The sequence below is a fragment of the Trichophyton rubrum genome (assembly GCF_000151425.1).
Source record: "Trichophyton rubrum CBS 118892 genomic scaffold supercont2.3, whole genome shotgun sequence".
Taxonomy (NCBI): Eukaryota; Fungi; Ascomycota; class Eurotiomycetes; order Onygenales; family Arthrodermataceae; genus Trichophyton; species Trichophyton rubrum.
Window position 1 is genome coordinate 821,680 of NW_003456426.1, and position 17,816 is coordinate 839,495.

General features: G+C 51.5%; 4 protein-coding genes across 5 annotated transcripts; 2 read left to right on the forward strand and 2 right to left on the reverse strand.

Moving 5' to 3' along the window:
• Positions 1-669: 669 nt before the first annotated feature.
• TERG_03041 (ESCRT-0 subunit protein HSE1) lies at positions 670-3,076 on the reverse strand (the record flags this gene model as incomplete). Its single annotated transcript, XM_003235941.1, has 9 exons — positions 670-1,325; positions 1,386-1,589; positions 1,644-2,267; positions 2,337-2,457; positions 2,512-2,610; positions 2,672-2,747; positions 2,813-2,847; positions 2,914-2,963; positions 3,037-3,076. The coding sequence occupies 9 exons, from the start codon at positions 3,074-3,076 to the stop codon at positions 670-672; spliced, it is 1,905 nt and encodes a 634-aa protein (XP_003235989.1).
• Positions 3,077-4,612: 1,536 nt separating this feature from the next.
• Positions 4,613-7,852, reverse strand: TERG_03042 (STE/STE20/PAKA protein kinase; the record flags this gene model as incomplete). The annotated part of the gene is made up of 5 exons (XM_003235942.1): positions 4,613-4,717; positions 4,780-5,114; positions 5,182-5,281; positions 5,342-6,742; positions 6,881-7,852. 5 exons carry the CDS (start codon positions 7,850-7,852, stop codon positions 4,613-4,615), a joined length of 2,913 nt encoding a protein of 970 aa, XP_003235990.1.
• Positions 7,853-9,095: 1,243 nt separating this feature from the next.
• TERG_03043 (uncharacterized protein) lies at positions 9,096-14,415 on the forward strand. 2 transcript variants are annotated; one of them, XM_003235943.2, is made up of 3 exons: positions 9,096-10,072; positions 10,204-12,535; positions 12,620-14,415. In XM_003235943.2, exons 1-3 carry the CDS (start codon positions 9,419-9,421, stop codon positions 13,603-13,605), a joined length of 3,972 nt encoding a protein of 1,323 aa, XP_003235991.1. In that variant the 5' UTR covers positions 9,096-9,418; the 3' UTR covers positions 13,606-14,415. The 2 variants fall into 2 exon arrangements, with proteins under 2 accessions (XP_003235991.1, XP_047605812.1); XM_047749497.1 differs by having other exon boundaries at positions 10,204-14,415.
• Positions 14,416-15,025: 610 nt separating this feature from the next.
• TERG_11934 (PAB-dependent poly(A)-specific ribonuclease subunit PAN2) lies at positions 15,026-17,765 on the forward strand (the record flags this gene model as incomplete). The annotated part of the gene is made up of 4 exons (XM_047750970.1): positions 15,026-16,134; positions 16,191-17,306; positions 17,368-17,701; positions 17,739-17,765. 4 exons carry the CDS (start codon positions 15,026-15,028, stop codon positions 17,763-17,765), a joined length of 2,586 nt encoding a protein of 861 aa, XP_047605813.1.
• Between the last annotated feature and the right edge of the window lie 51 nt (positions 17,766-17,816).

The following is a 17,816-nucleotide window of genomic DNA, read 5'->3' on the forward strand; positions in this document are numbered from 1 at the left end:
GATCCGTTACTGTCGTAGTCGGGGTGGAGCGAAATGCCCGAGCCGATCAGCACGGATGCGCTGACGGGGGTGTATTCAATGCCTTGTTCGATCGTATGGTCGTCTGGAGTTACGTGAGTGGAGCGTATACTATGTGAGTCGTCTTCATCTTTGTCGACGGGAACGTAACCTTCTGCCATATTCCTAATCGCATTGCGGTGCTTGTAGCTTGTTCGAGGTTGTTTTAAAGGCGATAAGGGCGCTGGATATTTATTCTGACCTCGCTTTTCCGATGGACCGAAATTGGCTGAATAATCCAAGGGGTTTAAGACTTGGCCAATGAAATATGGTACATTTAAGGTTTACCGGGCGGAAGCGCTTACTAACTTTACACTTTATCGGAGATTTTAAACTTTATTGGTTCGAGGTAATGCGCCTTACCCCTGAATTGTTGCGTAAAAAAAAGGAAGACATTTTATATTGAGACCGGTATGTCAGCTTTGAAGCAGTGGCCAGGAAAAGACAAATGTAGAGAATTGAGGACCCAAGTAAGACGCTAGAAGATAAAACGATTTCCCCAGCACGCTTATAGATACTCGTAATTTGGCCGAAAGGCCGCCCCTCCGAATTACCTAGATCAAAAGATTTAGCGAGCGTGAGTGAGTACAAGAATATCAGGTGAGAAAAAAATTATCGGTAATACCGGCTGGGGTTTGGGTTAGGGTTCACTGGACCCCCTGGCTGCTGGGGGTGGTAAGCTTGGAACCCCGGGGGAACTCCAGGAGCAGATGGCGTGGGAGCAGGGTAGCTTGGGTAAGGAGGTTGGGGGGAAGTGGATTGTGGGATTGAAGGGGGCGGGTGGGTTGGAGGCGGGCCATGCTGTGGTTGTTGCTGCTGCGACTGGTCTTGTGGCATGGGGTATTGAGGGTTGGAACCAGGAGGGACAGTTTGGACAGTTTGGTTGTTGAGGTCAGGAGCGGGTGCGGATGCACCGCCTGGTGGTGGGTAGGCGACGGGTTGTTGTGGGTGTGGATAGTGCTGCGGATGGGTTGCAGAAGGCTGGGATTCATGCATAGGTGGATGGTAGGAGTGTCGGGCATTAGGGTTGGTTGCTGTTTGAGGAGAGTCGTATGCCGATGTACTGAGTTCCTGTGGCTGGTCTAACTTGGTCTGTATCGTATACTGTGTCTGTGGGTTGCTGTAGGCATCTTGACCCTGCTGGCCGGGAACAGGTGTATGTTTTCTATTCTCAGGAGAAGCGGCTGAGGGGTATGGCGGGCCAGATTGCTCAGCGCCAGCGCCATAGTATGCTGAAGGGTCATTAGACGGTGGCGCATTTTGAGCTCCTATAAACATGATCAGCCCAGGCTCTCTGGTTTCGAATTTGAAAGGCTGCATTTCCTTACCTGGACGGGGAGTAAAGTATCGCTGGTCAGGCTGCTGTGGGCCAGGAGGGTACTGCTGTACCCCGGAAGGTGGGTACGCATAAGCAGCCTGAGGCGGCGGACGACCAAACTGCGGCTGACCAGGATGCGCCATTGAAGATTCAAGCAGAGCTTCGTAATCCCGACGAGCTTTGATGAACTTTTCATTTAATTGCGTAAAGTCATCTATTCACATTAGTTCGATATCCCCTCGTATCATAGGAAACCCAGACGACATACCTTTCTTCTTGGAGTACTTGCCGATCAACTCGATCAGCTTCGGTCGAATGGCTAGAGTAGAATGGTAGAGGGTGGTAATTTCCTCGTTTTCCTGCACATTTAGTTCCGAGTTACTCGTGCTGAGGAGGGCCAGCAATTTCTCGACATTCTTGATCTCCGCAAACACCTCTGCTTCCATCTGCGCCTCCCGCTGAAGTTCTTCCTGCGTGGGATCCGAGAGTTTCTCAACATAGTTCAGAGGGAAGATGCCGGTCTGGCCGCGGAGAGAACCCTTCCACCAATCCTTGTACACCGATTCCAGAACAGCGATGACATCGCCCTTTCGGAACTGAAGCTCGCCTGGCTCCGAGGGCTGAAAGTCGTATAATGCTCGAACCCGAGAGACGGTGGCGGCCGTGGTACCCGATGCAATGGCTGTAGGTTGAGATGTAGATGCAGTATTGGACCCTTCTGCAGCAGATGCTTGCTGGAAGGACTCGCTGTTTGATGGCTGCTGTTCGGTGGCGGGTTGTTTATCCTTGACGGACAGCGCAAGGGCCATCTGCAGCTCTTCTTCCTCCTTTAGTCTGTCCAACTCTGTTATTTCCCGCTTGGTCGGTTTGGACGGGGGTTGAAGGTTTGGGTCTGCGGCCCGTTAGCCCGGAAACCAATCGGAGGTCGCACTTTTCAAAGAGACCGATGCAAGAGGCTTACTCTGAGACTTGAGCTTAAGGTAGGCTTGTTCCATGATCCCTAGGTCAGGATTACTAGAGAACATCTCCGTCCATTGCTCTATGTGTTCTAGTATCTTCGACTTTACTTGCTGATGGGTGTTCTATAACCATCCATTAGCGAGACCGCTTAACAGTATTCGAGGGGACACACTTACCCTATCATTTGCAAGTCGTAGAAGCGCATCTGTAAAGCTCTTAGAGGCCAGCTCCTGGTACACCTTCTGTCCGCAGTTCTGTGACAAGGCGTTTGCAAGCTATACCGGCGTCAGTAATGGTTAGATAGACCATAACAACCCCCACCCGCATCCAACGTACCTCAAGCGTGTAAAGCTGAACATTCGCATTTCGATGTGCCAGTCTTCGGATCAATGCAGCAACAGCATCTTTCGCTCTATGTTTCCATCAGTAAGCTCCACCCTCCATCCCAATCTAATAATAGCGGACGATCCCCCTTACCCAGAGCTATCCGACGACACTTTATCACAAACGTCCTACCAGGGTTTATCCGTTAGCTACTAATCCCAGCATCACCCATGGGCTAGGTACGTATAACGTACAAGGATATACTCCCAGTTCTCTGAGGTCAGATTCTCATCCGTCGCCTTAGCTATAGTAGCAAACAGCAGTTAGCATCAGTCGTCAGCTGCACAGAGCCATGAAAAGAACCGCATGAACCCTACCGACAGCATCATCAAATGCATTCTGCTGCACACGAAACATATCGAAAAACAGCTCCGCGCAGTACCTTCTTCGGTCTTCGCTTATTCGTCCTCGTTTGTTCGTGGATAGGTTCGGTCGTATGTAAGGTACGGCGCCAAACCCCGCACAGGCAACCAGATATCTAGTCAAGCAAGCTGTGTGATATGCTGTGCGCACAGAGGGGCGGTAGTAGTGTACACCTGAGGCGAGAACCTGCGCCGGACGAGTGGTGGTAAATGTATATCTTCTAAAGCCGTTCGAGGGGTCCGGCGTGCGTGCGTAAGGGTAGTTGGAGATGCTGCCTCGGATCGTGTTTCTGGCTTTTGGCTTTGCTTTGCTTTGCGTCAAGGAAAGGTCGGCGGATGCGGCTTCGATTACGTCAGCGCTGGGCTGAGCGCGTTTTCGTGGCGCGGCATAATTACGTAATACGTGGCTTAAATAGACCTTACGTAAGCGGATGATATGAGCAGGGCAAAACAAGTTCTATTGATGGCATCTATTGGTAGCAGGTGAGACGAAGCCGGAGAAGAAGAGGAATAGACGTTGATAGATAATGGCACACTAGGATAAGACGAGTACAATAGCTAGATGGATAGCCGGTGGATAGCGGGGAAGACAAAGCCAGGGAGAAGAAGAAAAGGGGAGGAAACGAAGCAAGCAGAAAGGAAATTCGTCGCTGTTATTTTTGTTTTAAAAAAGGAACATATCGGATGGACATAACATGAAGGAAAACCCAGCTTCTTTTAACGTGGCAGGTAAGCGAGGAAGCAGATCAAGATCAGGCCAGCAGAAAGAGCAGTGGTAAAAACATAAATAAGCAAGAAGAAATGCCGTAACTAGGTTGGTGCGTTGATAACGAAGAAAAGGGGGGAGGAAAGGAAAAGATCACATCTCATATTCATGTCACGTATAACTTATATTTCGCAGTTCGCAGGGCAGGGCAGGTAAAAAGCAAGGCAGGACATATCACGTTGGAAAAAAAGGTGGAAACAGAGGAGAAGTAGCTGTTGCTTGTTGCTTCGCTTGCTTTGGTTTGCTTTGGGTTTGGTTGTGTTGCATTGTATTTTGGTCATGGGAGGTCAAGTCGAGTCATCGTCTCATATCTTCTGGCCCGGATGCACCATAGCATACCACCTATCCATCGATCCATTCCCAGAGGGGTAAAAACTGGCAAAAAAAAAAACGAAGAAAAAAAAGGGAAACCATGATGGGGGAGAAAAAACCGATCTATCTGAGCCGAATAACCTAGAGAAAACAAGCAAAGAAGTCATGAAGAAGTTGGTCGGAGAGTAAGTGAAGGCGTAAAGCGGGAGAAGTCTTGTGGGTATCGCGGAGTGGAGTTGAGAGGAGAAGGAAGAAAGTGCATGGAGTATAGTATACGGTGTAAGAGATATCAGGAGTAAAATGGTAGAAGGAGAAGGTAAAGGCGGAATAAAGTAAGGTAAAGGTGAAGTAAAAAAGGGGGGAGATAGAAGGAAAAAAAGGGGCAAACATGAGAAGTAGTGATGGCATATAATATGTTATCTCATACTATGCGGCGGTGTTGTGTAAGCAACTCTAAGCGCCGCCTTTCTGCGCCTTCTCTTGCGCTCTGTTTTGGCGCGCAGCCTTAACAAGCGGCGCTAGGCTAGAGAGTGGTTCACAGTAGCTCATGAAAGGATGCTATAAAAAACTATTAGTAACGCACTACACACACTCAAATCACTAAACAAAGAGGATCCTACCTTGAGCAAATCATGTGCTGAAGCCCGTTTTTCTGCATCCACTTTCAGCGCCATGCCCAAGAACTCTCTAAAGACAGGCGAGAGGTTCTGCTCGTCTTTGATGGCGGGAGTTCCATTCGTGGCAATCAAGTAGAGTGCTCTGAGAGGCGACTCGGTGAGATACGGCGGTTCACCTTCGATCATCTCGATGGCCATGATGCCCAGAGACCAGATGTCGACTTTCCTACCGTAGTCTTTGCGGGTGACTACTTCGGGGGCCATCCAGTAGGGTGTTCCGACCATTGTGTTACGTTTGTGGTGGGCGTCGTTTATTTGTGCACAGAAACCAAAGTCGGCTGGGAAGACGTTAGAAATTTACCTTTTTTGTGGCAGTTAGAAAAAAAAAAATGCAAGGGGACTAACTTAGTTTGATATTGCCTTCAAGGGAGAGAAGGATGTTATCTGATTTAATGTCTCGGTGAATGACGCCCTTTGAATGCAGATGCTGGAGACCATGCAGGACCTAGACAGAAGAGTTAGAATGGGGTACCGAGTAAGAGATATTAGGGAAAAGGCGACCTACCTCCCGACAAACGGCAGCAATCTGTCCCTCGGTCATGATGTTAAAAGTAACCACGTCCGTCAAGCTGCCTCCCTCCATGTACTCCATGACGACCCAGAGGTCTCCGCCGTGCAGGAACGAATCCATGTAATTGACGATGTTCTTGTGTTTGCTCTCCTTCATGACCAAGATCTCATTGATGATAAGGTCCTTCTTGGGCTGCAGTTCAAGATTCATCTGCTTGATGGCTACGCAGTGATTTGTGCCGATCTCATAGGCAGTGTAAACACCACCAGACGCGCCTTGGCCGATTTTGTGGAGATTTCGATATTTGCGGGTGGGATCGCCAGTGGTGCAGATAGTGTTGAGACGGGCGCGGATGTCGATCGTGGGGGTAGGGGGCTGGCGGGGGCGGACACGCGGACGAGCGGAGGCCCCGGGAGGTAGTGGCATTTGTTGCTGCTGTTGCGGATGAATCTGGGCTGACCCTGGCACAGGGGCGTGTGCTGGAACTGGGACAGGGGCTGGAACAACTCGGGGACCCTGGGCGTGTTGTAGAGGGTAGTTCTGGGATTGAATTTGGGGATAATTCCCGTCCGGAGCCGTGTAGTCGACAGGAGATGGCTCATTCATTTGTTGCTGAGCCTGTTGCTGTTGTTGTTGCTGCTGTTGAGCCTGCTGCTGCTGTCTCATACTCCTGGACCGCTCGATCTGCTTGTTGGTAATGGCTTGCTGAGCAGCAGTAATGGCCTGTTCCTGCATCTGCTGGTAGACAGCGGGCGAAGTAATTGCCGTAGAAGGCTTACGAGACAGACCACCGGGACTGATTCCGCCGTTGGCATTGGAATTCGAGCGGCTCCTAGCCGTGGCTGGCGGAGTAGTTGTCGGAGTGGAAGTCGATTGTAGCGGAGCAGACTCTGGTATGGTCTGGACACCAAAGGGGAGAGAAGAGGCGCCAGCACTGGTAGGAGTGATCAATGGCTGTGGCGGTGGTCTAGGAGCCTTTGGAGCTGCTCGATTTGGAACCCATCCCGATGCTGGAGCGGACGGAGCCGAAGTAGGCATAGATGAAGGAGCAGAAGACGAAGTCGGAGGAGCAGGTGGCGGTGGACTGGCGAGGGGGGTCTGTCGAGGAATGGGAGGCGGTGCGCGGGGGTTCTCAAAGCTTCCTTCGTGGTTCTGCGGGAACCTCGGAGATGTGATACCGGGGCTGGTAGCGAGAGGAGTGACCTGCTCATGATGATGATAGTGGTCTGCCAGTCTAGCGTTATCAAACTTGTGCCAGACACCTTCGTCGTCACGGCCAGCAGCGTTCTTTTCATAGAACTTCATGATATCAACCATTGTCTGCGGATGCTGTTCTTGCTCTTTCTTTGAGATGCCGGACTCCTGCAGCATGCGTTGCCAGTCCTTTGGTAGACCCTGAGAAGGTTAGCATATGAAGTAAAGTTGACAGGATAGTGAAGCAGACAGTGAAGTAGATAGGAAGTGAAGTAGGATAGAATAGTGAAGGAGAAAGAAAGGTGGTGATGAATCAAAGTGACGCGAGCAAGAGCATACTGTGAACTGTCCGGTCTGGTTGTCAAAGCCAACGTGAGTGACGTGCACCGGGTTCTCTGGCGCAGAGATCTTGATATTCCTCGGCGAGCCCAGCATGCTGTTGACGAAGTTGCTAAAGCCGGTCTTCTTCCTGCTCAACGAGAGCCTGCTGCCTCCTCCTCCACCGCCGCCGCCGCCGCCGCTACCGCCGCCAGTACTGCTCTGTGCATTGTTGGGATTGGCGGGTGAGCTCGACCCTTCGTCTGATTGTCGATTGAGCGGAATCGAGGTAGCAATACCCGCTCCGGGTGTGGTGGCGGCGGGAGAGGGTCCAAACCCAGCGGAGTTGTTAAGGCTAGGCGAGACCTCCGGACTGGATCTGTAGCTGTGCGGCATGGGGGGCCGGCTGGGCACCATCGTTTCTTCTGTCATCTCGTTACCGCTGTTGTTGTTGTTGTTGTTGTTGGTGTTGCTGTGAGATGTCGAGGGAATGTCATCCTCTTCGCCCGTGGAACTCGAGACTCTCCCGTTCTGCATAATTTGTGTGTTGTTGTTGATGATGATGTTGTTGGTGTTGCTGTTCGGCGTGTGCGTGTTGTTCTGGACCAACTGTAAGCGCCCAAAATCGACGCCGTTGACAGGACTGGCCCCCCCAGGAGGACCACCGCTGACAACACCACCACCCGCCAGCTGGTCCACGGAGGCCGACGAGGAGGCAAAGTTACTCGAGCGTGTGCGGGAGTGGTCTCTCTCGCGGGCCTGGTCGCGCTCTCGCTCTCTGTCGGAGTAGGAGCGCGGGTAGACGGGAGCGGAGGGATGGCGCTGCAGCGAGGTCGAGGAGTGCTTCTTCCTGACGGACCATGGCGAGGTGAGGTTGCTGAGGGAGGAGAGCGGGCTGGAAGAAGACGAGGAGGACTGCTGGAGGAAGCTGGGCGGCTGCTTGTGTAGTTTCGAGGATGGGCGGTGCGGCTTTGGCGATGGCTCGGAGTCCATCGTGAAAAGCGTGAGGCCGGGCGGGAGGTCGAAGTTGGCCTGCAGGACTGGAGGGTTTTTGGGGCGAGCTTTGGATGAAGCTCTGGGCGTCCAGACGGTCAGACACGTCGCAGGCAGGGAGAACGGCGCAGAAGAGAGTGAGCAGAGAAGAAGAAGACAAGAAGAAGGAGAGAAGAAGACGAGCAGAGACAAGGTGAAGATTAAAAAGAGCCCAGGCGGAGGAAGAAGCAGAAGAAGCAGAAGCAGAAGCAGAAGAAGCAAGCCAGAAGAGCCAAAGCAAGCAAATTGCAGGAGGAGAACGCAGAAGAGAGGGGACTGGGGGGCCAAGGTGGTATTGTCTTGTCATGACGCGTACTCCACAGGCACGGAACAGCAGGTGAGTGCTTAGCGTGCTAGGGAGGAACCAGGCCAGGGCGAGACCGTCATGTACGGTAAGTGACAGACGGGTACAGGGTCGGACCAGAAGTGACCGCCCAAAAGGCCCAAAAAGGCCCAAGAGTTACACCTAAAATAAGTTACGCTTAAGTTTTTTATTTTTTATTTTTTTATTTTTATTTTGGCTTTTCGTTTGCGTTTAATTACCCCGGTTAATTACATTAAATTACATTAAATTACATTAATTACATTAACAGTGAAGAGAAGAGAGTGAAGAGTAAAGAGTAAGGAGAGAGTGAAGAGTAAAGAGTAAGGAGAGAGTGAAGAGTAAAGAGTAAGGAGAGAGTGAAGAAGTGCAGTAGACAGACCTGCTAGTAGAGTGACTGTTGATTATCAGTGAAGAGGAGAGAGCAGTACAGAGAGAGTAATAGAGAAAGCAGGCAACTTCTATATACTTAACTACTGCCTGCTGTCACCAAGTATGGCCGACTCTTGACTGCTCACATTCTACTCTCACTCTTATGTACTGTTTATTTACTTACTGCTGTCTTCTGTTTCATCTGCTGCTAATGAGACAGCCACTTAATATAGCAACTAGTATCATAGAAGCAGGACGTAGCAGACTGGCAGAAGACAGTCCAGACTTACTTATGATAGTAACAGCAGAAAAAGAAGCCTGTCCCATTATCCTCTTCTTCTACTCCCATTTCGATCATCTCTTTCCTCTCTTCGACTCCCCTTTTATCATCTTTTGCCCTGTCTTTTGCTGTCTTTTGCTGTGTCGCTTGTTACTGCCGCTGACTAAGCTCTTGCAACGTCGCCTCAGCGCCAACTTCGATCTTTGACTTCCCGAACCAGAACATCCTCGACCGTCAAACCGTCAGGTCAAACCGCCAAATCCTCGCCCGCCAACCGCCCTTCTCCCGTCCTGCAGAGGAGAAGCCTGCTGTCCTGTCTGAATTGTCTCTTGTGAATGCGTTGGTAGTGCTGCTCGACGATGGAGTGATCTTCTCGCCTGCTCAGCCCGTCTTTTCTCCTGCTCCCTGCTGCACACGACCTACTCGATAACCACCCTGTAAGCGTTCCCTTCCCCAGCCATTGAAGGCCATTGAAAGCCATTGAAGGCCAGAAACCACCGCTAACAGTCACTCCCAGAACGGTACGGATACTACGAAGCTCGCTCGTCTCGCCATGCTGTCTTCTCAGACTCAGAACACCGGCATGATCGTCAACGGTGCCCCCAAGTCTCGCGCAGAGGAGCTCATGGCCCAACATGCCCAGGAGGCTGCTCAGGGGCCCACGGTAGAGGATGTCGTCGACGAAGAGGACATCCTCCACCCGCCTCCCTCTGCCACCGCTGCTCCTGCTAAACCTGCTGCTGCTCCTGCTGCTGCTGCTGCCCTCGACGTCCAATCTGAAGAGTCCTTCCCGGCTCTCGGCGGTCCCAAGGCCTCCTCTCGTCCCTCCGCCGTCCCTGTGGCTTGGGGAGGCAGCAAACCACAACCTTCTCCTGCTAATACTGCTGCTAGCGCCACTTCTACTACTCTCACTCCAGCTTCTGCTCCTTCTCCTGCACCTGCACCGGCTCCGGCCTCGTCCACACCAAGACAGCTCACCATTCCAGGCAAACATGTGGACCAGTTCCGCTTCGATTCATCCCAGATGCTGCCTCGCTCGGAGCTCAAAAAGCCTGTGTCTGATATCCTGAGAGATATCAGCAAAAAGTCCAAGGTCAGACTCGAGGTCAGGGAGGGTGCTGGTGGTGTCTACATCTTCGAGGGCACAGGCAACGTTGATGCCGTCAGGCAGGCCTTAAAGGAGGTTGCCCAGCAGGTTGGCAGCACGGTAAGCCATTTCTCCATCTAATCTAATCATTTCTTTTCTTTTCTTTCTTTCTTTCTTTTTTTTTCTATTTCTTGCTTTTTATATTTATTTTTTTATTTTATTTTTTTTTATTCAGGTGCTAACTGTTGTAGAAATCCGTCAAGGTCCCGGTGCCGGCTTCGGCCAGACCACACATCATTGGCCGTCAAGGAGCCGTCATCCAAGGCATCCTCGACCGCACCGGAGCCCGCATCGATGTCCCCAAGCCAGACGAGTCCAAACCGCTTGACGACGATGACGAGGACAACACAATTGAAATCACCATTGAAGGTGACGCCCTCGCTGCAGAGATGGCCCGCCGAGAGATCGAGGCCCGTGTCAAGGAACGCACCTCCAACATCAGCCTCCGTCTCAAGACCGTGGCCCCGGAACTCTTCCCCTTTATTGCCGGTCCGCACAACCAGTCCATCAACAGGCTGGAGGAGCTCACCAAGACCCAGATCCGTGTGCCAAAATACCACACCTGGGGCCACCGTCCCCCTCCACAGGAGCCCGCCTCGACCTCGGGACCGGTTCTCTACACTCCCGACCCAGACCAGCACATCATCATCGTCGGTGAACGACAGGCAGCCCAGGAAGCCCGCGCCCAGATCGAGCGCAGAGCCCAACTGCTACAGAACCGTATCACCCTCCGTCAGCTCGCTATCAACCGTGGACAGCACCAATTCATCGTCGGTGACAAGGGTGACTCCCTACACGACTTTTTGGCCTCCACCGGATGTGCCATCGTCCTGCCCCCGCCATCAGACGATACCGAGTTCCTCACCATCACAGGCCCTGCAGAGAGCATCGAGGCTGGTGTCAACCGCGCCATGGACCTGGCTACCAGCATGCAGATGGCCAATATCGATGTCTCGCGCCAGCACCCCAATGCCCCCTGTGGACCGGATGTCCATGCCCGCGCTCTAACGGCCTATCTCCAGCACCGACGGGTCATTGAGCATCTCGAAAAGACGCATGATTCCCACATCGTCCTGCCTCTCGAAACGGCTAGCTCCTCCAACGCTCCAATCACCTGGGAGGTCTACTCGCGGAACGGCAAAAATACGATTCTGGCCCGGTCCGATATCATGAACCTGATCCAGGCTCTGCCCCCGTCAAAGCTGGCCACCGTGCCCGTCGATCCCTACCTGCACGGATACCTCCGCTCGCGTGGCCTACCCCAGCTCAAAGAACAGTTTGGCGTGCACCTGGTCGTTCCAGAAACTGTCGGTCCACCAGCATCCGATAGGCCGGTCAACCTTGTTCTCGCCTACGAAGGCCCAGAAGAAGTCACCGCCCAGAGCCCCTGTCTCAAATGCCGCCCTTCAAGCGAGGACGCCGCCGTTTTCCAGAAGGCCCTGCGTGAAGCGACGGAGTATTTGCACAAGGTCCTAGGTGACCCCAAGGACGTCTCTTCCCAGTCTGTCCCCATCCCGCCCAAATACCATGACAGACTGCGCCGTTTCGTCGCCCAGGACCAAGCCAGCTACGGCGAGACGCATATACCCGTCAGTCTCGCCTTTGCTGCCGACAACGCCAGCAACGCCTCCATCCGTGGCCGTTCCGCTGACGTAGCTAACCTGGTAGCTAAGCTAGCCACCTTCGTAGCTGACCAGGAACGCGATGACCGTGAACGCAACCATGTAACTACATTCGACTTCCCCCAGAAATACGCAAACTTCCTCATCGGCAAAAGAGGCGAAAACATCAACAAGCTGCGTGAGGAATTCGACGTAGATATCAAAGTCGAAAACGGCAAGGTAGACATCAAGGGACCACCCGCTAAGGCCGCAGCTGCAAAGACTCGTATTCTCGCCCTGGCAAAGAAACTCGAAGACGAAGCTACGTACGTCCTTAAGATTGCACCGCAGTATCATCGTGACCTTATCGGCCAGAAGGGAAGCCAGGTCAACCGTCTCCAGGAACGCTATAATGTTCGTGTTCAGTTCCCTCGTGCCAACAACAATGTTCCAGATGACGTTTCCATAGCCGATACAAGCGAAGCTGCTGGCCCTACCAATGGCAACAGCAACGCTCGTTCCCGTGCCCCCCAAGCAGCCGATGAAGTCATTATCCGCGGGCCCAAGAAGGGCGCCGACAGCACCCGTGATGAAATCCTCTCGCTCTATCAATGGCTCGTAGACCACTCCCATTCAGCGGTTGTCTCGGTTGCTCGCGACCAGATACCGTCTCTCATTGGCCAGCGGGGACGAGAAATGGATAAATTCCGTGCTGAAACGGGTGCACAGATTGACATTCCTGGACCCGAGACCGGAGAAGGCGAGGCCGGAGCTAGAGTTGAGATTCGTCTCAAGGGGACGAAGAAGCAGGTTGATGATGCGAAGAAACTGCTTCTTGCTAGGGCTAGGGACTTTGATGAGACCATTACTCGTACCATTGAGGTTGATAAGAAGTATCATAAGGCTCTCATTGGTGCTGGTGGTACGTACCCTTATACCCTCCCCCTCTCTTGACTCGCAAACTATGATTGAAATACTATTTGCTAACAAAAATTACTAATGCTAGGTGCTCACATACGTAAACTAATTGTGGAATGCGGCGGGCCAGACGACAGCACTGCATCCCGCGTGGTCAAGTTCCCCCGAGCTGATAGTGATGAAACTACCATCAAACTCGAAGGCAAGGAGGCAGTAGTCACCAGCCTGATCAATGCAATTGAAGAGTTCGTCCGCCAGAAGGAGGACCAAGTGACCATCTCCATTGAAGTCCCTCAATCCCAACATCGTCATCTCATCGGCCGAGGAGGCGAAACCCGCCGCCAACTCGAATCCCAATTCAACGTGATTCTGGACGTACCCAAACAGGGCTCGAACCGGACCGATGTGAAGATCAAGGGTCCCTCCGCCGCCGTTGAACAAGCTAAAACACACATCGAAACCATGCTCAGGGACCAGCAAGGTGAAACCGTTGAAGTCCCAACACACTTGCACCATGTGATATCCGACAACGGCGCGTTTTTCCGCCAACTGCGGAACAACCATCAGGTCACCGTTGACCATGCAGGACACAGAGTGCCTGCCAAACCTTCGCCTGCAGCCGTTGAGTCGCGCTCAGACTCAACTTCTCTCCCACTCATCACTGACGCAGACGACTCCACCCCCGACACATTCTCCTGGAAAATCGTCGAGCCAGTCAGTCTACCTTCTGACTCAGCTTCAACCACAATCCCCTGGGTTCTCTCCGGTTCGCCCGAGAACGTAACCAAGGCTAAGGCGCTGCTTACCGCCGCTATAGCCTCGGCCTCCCAGCCGTGCTGTACAGGGTACTTGATCCTGCCCGACCCCAAGACCTACCGCTTCGTCGTGGGTACGGGCGGTTCTCAAATCAACGCCATCCGCTCCAAGACCGGATGCAGGATCAACGTCCCCAAGGGCCAGGCTGGCGGCGAAGCGATTGAAGTCAAGGGCTCGAGAGACAACGTCGAGCTCGCGCGGGAGATGATTCTTGATGCTGTCAAGGCCGGACTTGCGGGCCCGGGATCGAGGAGATAGATATTAGCGCTCTTTCGAACGTTGGGCTCCGTTTGGTTAAGCATTTATCTAAAGCATTCATGTGTTCAATTCTTCTATCTATCTATATATATATTGCCAAAGTTGATTTGGAATTTGACTCATAGTCTAGCTGGTTGGGCAAAAGGAGTGAAGAACAACAGATTGATTGACTGATAACGGATAAAACAAGAGATAGCACAAAAAAAAACAAGCAAAGAGCTAGAAATTATACCTAACTATTCTATTTCATTTTTCATTCATCTTTATCATCTCCTTTCAATCTCTGTATAATAAAATAATATGGTATGTGATGTTGATTGGTTGAATGGGCAGGCACAAATTGAAATATATATTCTTAGCCAATAGAAATGCCTAATTAATAGCTAAGACGTAATCTAATAGGAAGTAGTGAATATTTCTTTTTCTCTACAGCGAGCGGAGAGCGCAACCTGGCTTGTGTTCAATAATCGTCTCTACAGCAAGCCAGCAGCACGTGACCGTCAACCGATCAAAAATCCCAAAGAGGAAAAAAACGACTTCAACTTCGACTTTGATCGAGTTTCAACGTGATTATCGAAATAATAACTTGCACAGATGGCCATGCGCGGGTGTAGATGACGTACTTGGTGAGGTTTTGCCGTCAATTACTGCTCGTTCCATGGTTCTCTACACTATATCGCCACGCTAGTCACTAGCAGTTAACTATAACTAACTACCTGCTGGCCGTTAGTTAGTTATCCCGCACTGTCGCAACAGCATCGCCGACTCGGCCCAGCGACGACACCAAAAGACACGACAGAGTGCGACATCCTCATATACATGGCATAGCCATCCGCGTGCATATAATGCGATAGGACGAGGATGAACAAGATCCCTTTATTCCCGTACGGGTAGCTCGAGTTCGACGGACGCATCCCTCACTCGCTGCGCGCTGCTTTGACCGCCGAGCGAGACGAAACGAAACCCCCGCCGACTCAAAGGTGATTGCCGCGCCATACGCAACGCTCACAGCGTTCTGGAGCCGATTTGACAAAGAACGCAAAGAACCAGCATGGAGGCGGACTGGGATGAGGTGTCGCGCATTGTGGTGCCGCCCCCAGGACCGCATCTGTTGCCCACCGTAGCTACGGCGATTGGATTCGACGATACGCAGGAGCTTTTATGGACTGGCAACGAGTTTGTACGTCCCTTATTTCTGTCCTTCCAATATGATCCATGCTAATTAGCAGCTTAGGGCCGCGTTACCTCCTTCCATGGCCCAGAATTAACTCGATATACGTCCGTTAAAGCCCACCCAACATCTGAAGGGCCCGTCCGACAACTCCTCTTCCACGACAAGGGGGTTATATCGCTATCGTCCAAAAGCGTTCACCTGACTTCCCGCCGTGGCCTAACACAATGGCATCTCTCCGTTTCGGAAATGGTCGACCTGCGCTGCATGAGCTTCACTACGCATCCGTCCCGCCTCATCGTCGCGGGCTGTCAAGCGACGATGCTCATTATAGATCTGGACAAAGGTACTGTGGTGGAGAAAATTCCTGCCGAAGCAAACTATACCATCATGAAGAAGTCCCGACATCTCTGCGCCGCTACGGACGCAGGGTCGGTTCACGTCCTCAGCTTGACAGACTATACTCTGCTGAAGAGCTGGAAGGCCCATGGTGCGGTTATCAACGATTTGGATGCCCGCAACGACTTTCTCGTCACCTGCGGCTTTTCCGTACGGCATATTGGAACGCCCATCGTCGACCCTCTTGCAAACGTGTACGACCTGAAATCACTCACCCCGTTATCCCCTGTCCCCTTTCACGCCGGAGCAGCATATGTGCGTATGCATCCCAGACTACAAACAACAAGCTTCATCGCCTCTCAGTCCGGCCAACTACAAGTCGTCGACCTCATGAATCCGAATTCCATCAGCCTTCGCCAGGCAAATGTCAGCTTCATGCTGGGCATGGAGATTTCACCGTCCGGCGAAGCCCTGGCCGTCAACGATGCGGAGTGCTCAGTCCATCTCTGGGGGTCTCCTGCAAAAATTCACTTCAATGAAATGAGCAAGGAAACAGAATTCCCTGACGTCACTCCCCGACCACCAATGCTAGATTGGTCCGCAGATACCCCATTGAATGTGATTGGTATGCCATATTATCACGACCGCCTTCTTTCAGCCTGGCCCAGCCATCTTGTTTTCGAGGTAGGAAGTATCCCTAAACAGGTGGATCCGGCTATTATCCCCTACCTGCATCCAAGCGATATGGGCCAATATGCCCCGAACCCACGGAAGACACATAGATATCAGGTCGAGAACACCCGGTGTCAACCCACTACTGAGACCGCACTTGCAGCTCCCAAATTCCTAAGTGAAAAGGCCAGAGCACATACCAAGTCCAAGTCTCTTGGTGATAAAGAGCCTTTGGATGACTTAGATGGCTTAAAGATCAATGGGGAGGCGGAAAACGATCCTCTGTTGAAATATAGTAATGTAGAAATCAAATATAGCAAGTTTGGCGTCGATGATTTTGATTTCAGGTAAGATACCCCATTTGCGCTACTTACTCGCAGCTGTACTCATCCTTTATAACTAGGTATTACAACAAGACAAACTTCTCCGGTCTAGAAACACACATCTCCAACTCATTCACAAATGCACTCCTCCAGCTATTTAAATTCATCCCACTTGCCAAAAACCTCGCCCTTCATCATGCTGCGACAAACTGCATCTACGAAAACTGTCTTCTCTGTGAGATGGGATTTCTCTTCGACATGCTAGACAAAGCAAGAGGCCAAAGCTGTCAAGCAACAAACTTGCTCAAAACGTTCAGCGGGTTCAGAGAAGCAGCTAACCTCGGCCTCTTGGAAGAAAATCTCAGCAACAAATCACTCGCTTCTACCATCCAATCCGTCAACCGGTTCTTCTTAAATCAGATATCCAACGACTACAGACTTCTATACCCGGGCTCCGATCAACTGGATCAAGTATTTGCCACTTCAGCCATAGAATCAGTCCGATGCATGTACTGCCGTAACGAAATCGTTCGCGCAGGCAACACCTTCGTAAGCGAACTTATATACCCAGCCGTCGACATCAAACAGGCAGCACGTAACCCAGCATGCCGATTCTCCAACATTCTCCGCGCTAGTATCGAGCGTGAAGCCCAAAACCGCGGCTGGTGCAGCACCTGCAGACGATATCAACAAGTCGCCATTAGGAAAACAGTCGAGAGAATGCCAATGGTCCTCATGATTAATGCGGCTATTAATAATCCCGTCTGCAGACAGTTCTGGTCCATCCCCGGCTGGCTGCCTGAGGAAGTCGGGATTATCACCGACGGTAAACAGATGCGATGCTTTGAAGGAGCAGAGCTTCAGGCGCAGAAACGTGAAAAGACCCCTAACTTGCTGGTTTATCAGCTTGTGGGTTTAGTTGCTGAGATTGATGTTGTAGAGCAAAAGAAGCCTCACCTAGTGTCTTTCATTGATGTGGCTATTTCTGCGACCACACCAACAGAGGAAAGCAAATGGCATCTCTTCAACGACTTCCTTGTCACTGAAGTTGATAAGAATGAGGTGTTATCATTCAAGCAGCCGTGGAAGCAGCCGTGTGTGCTGTCTTACCAAATATCAACTGCCAGACACGGAGTTGATGACTCGTGGAAGAATGCCTTGGACACCACTCTCCTTTTCTACGAGTGGTCTATGAAGTAAGTTTACCCTGGAGTTTATCTATCTTGCCAACTCATCAGCTAACATTATACGTTCTAGCAACTGTCGCCCAATCGAGTCTTGTCAGGTGTTGAAACCGAATGAGAAGCCTACTCCAGGAACTGCCATTGCCCTGGACACTGAATTCGTGGACTTAGAAAAGGCAGAAATCGAAGTCAAAGCCGATGGAACCCACGAAATGATTCGACCCAGCAAGAGTGGTCTCGCTCGTGTTTCCGTTATTCGGGGTAACGGTACCCTCGAAAGCTCCCCCTTTATCGATGATTATATCACCATCAAAGACCCCATTGTTGACTATGTCACTCAATATTCGGGCATCAAACCTGGAGACTTAGACCCACGAACAAGTGCACACAACCTCGTTCCGCTTAAGGTAGCATATAAAAAGCTTTGGCTACTGCTCAACCTAGGCTGTGTTTTCGTCGGCCACGGACTAGCTTCTGATTTCCGGAAAATCAATATCCAAGTCCCCAAGGCTCAAACAATCG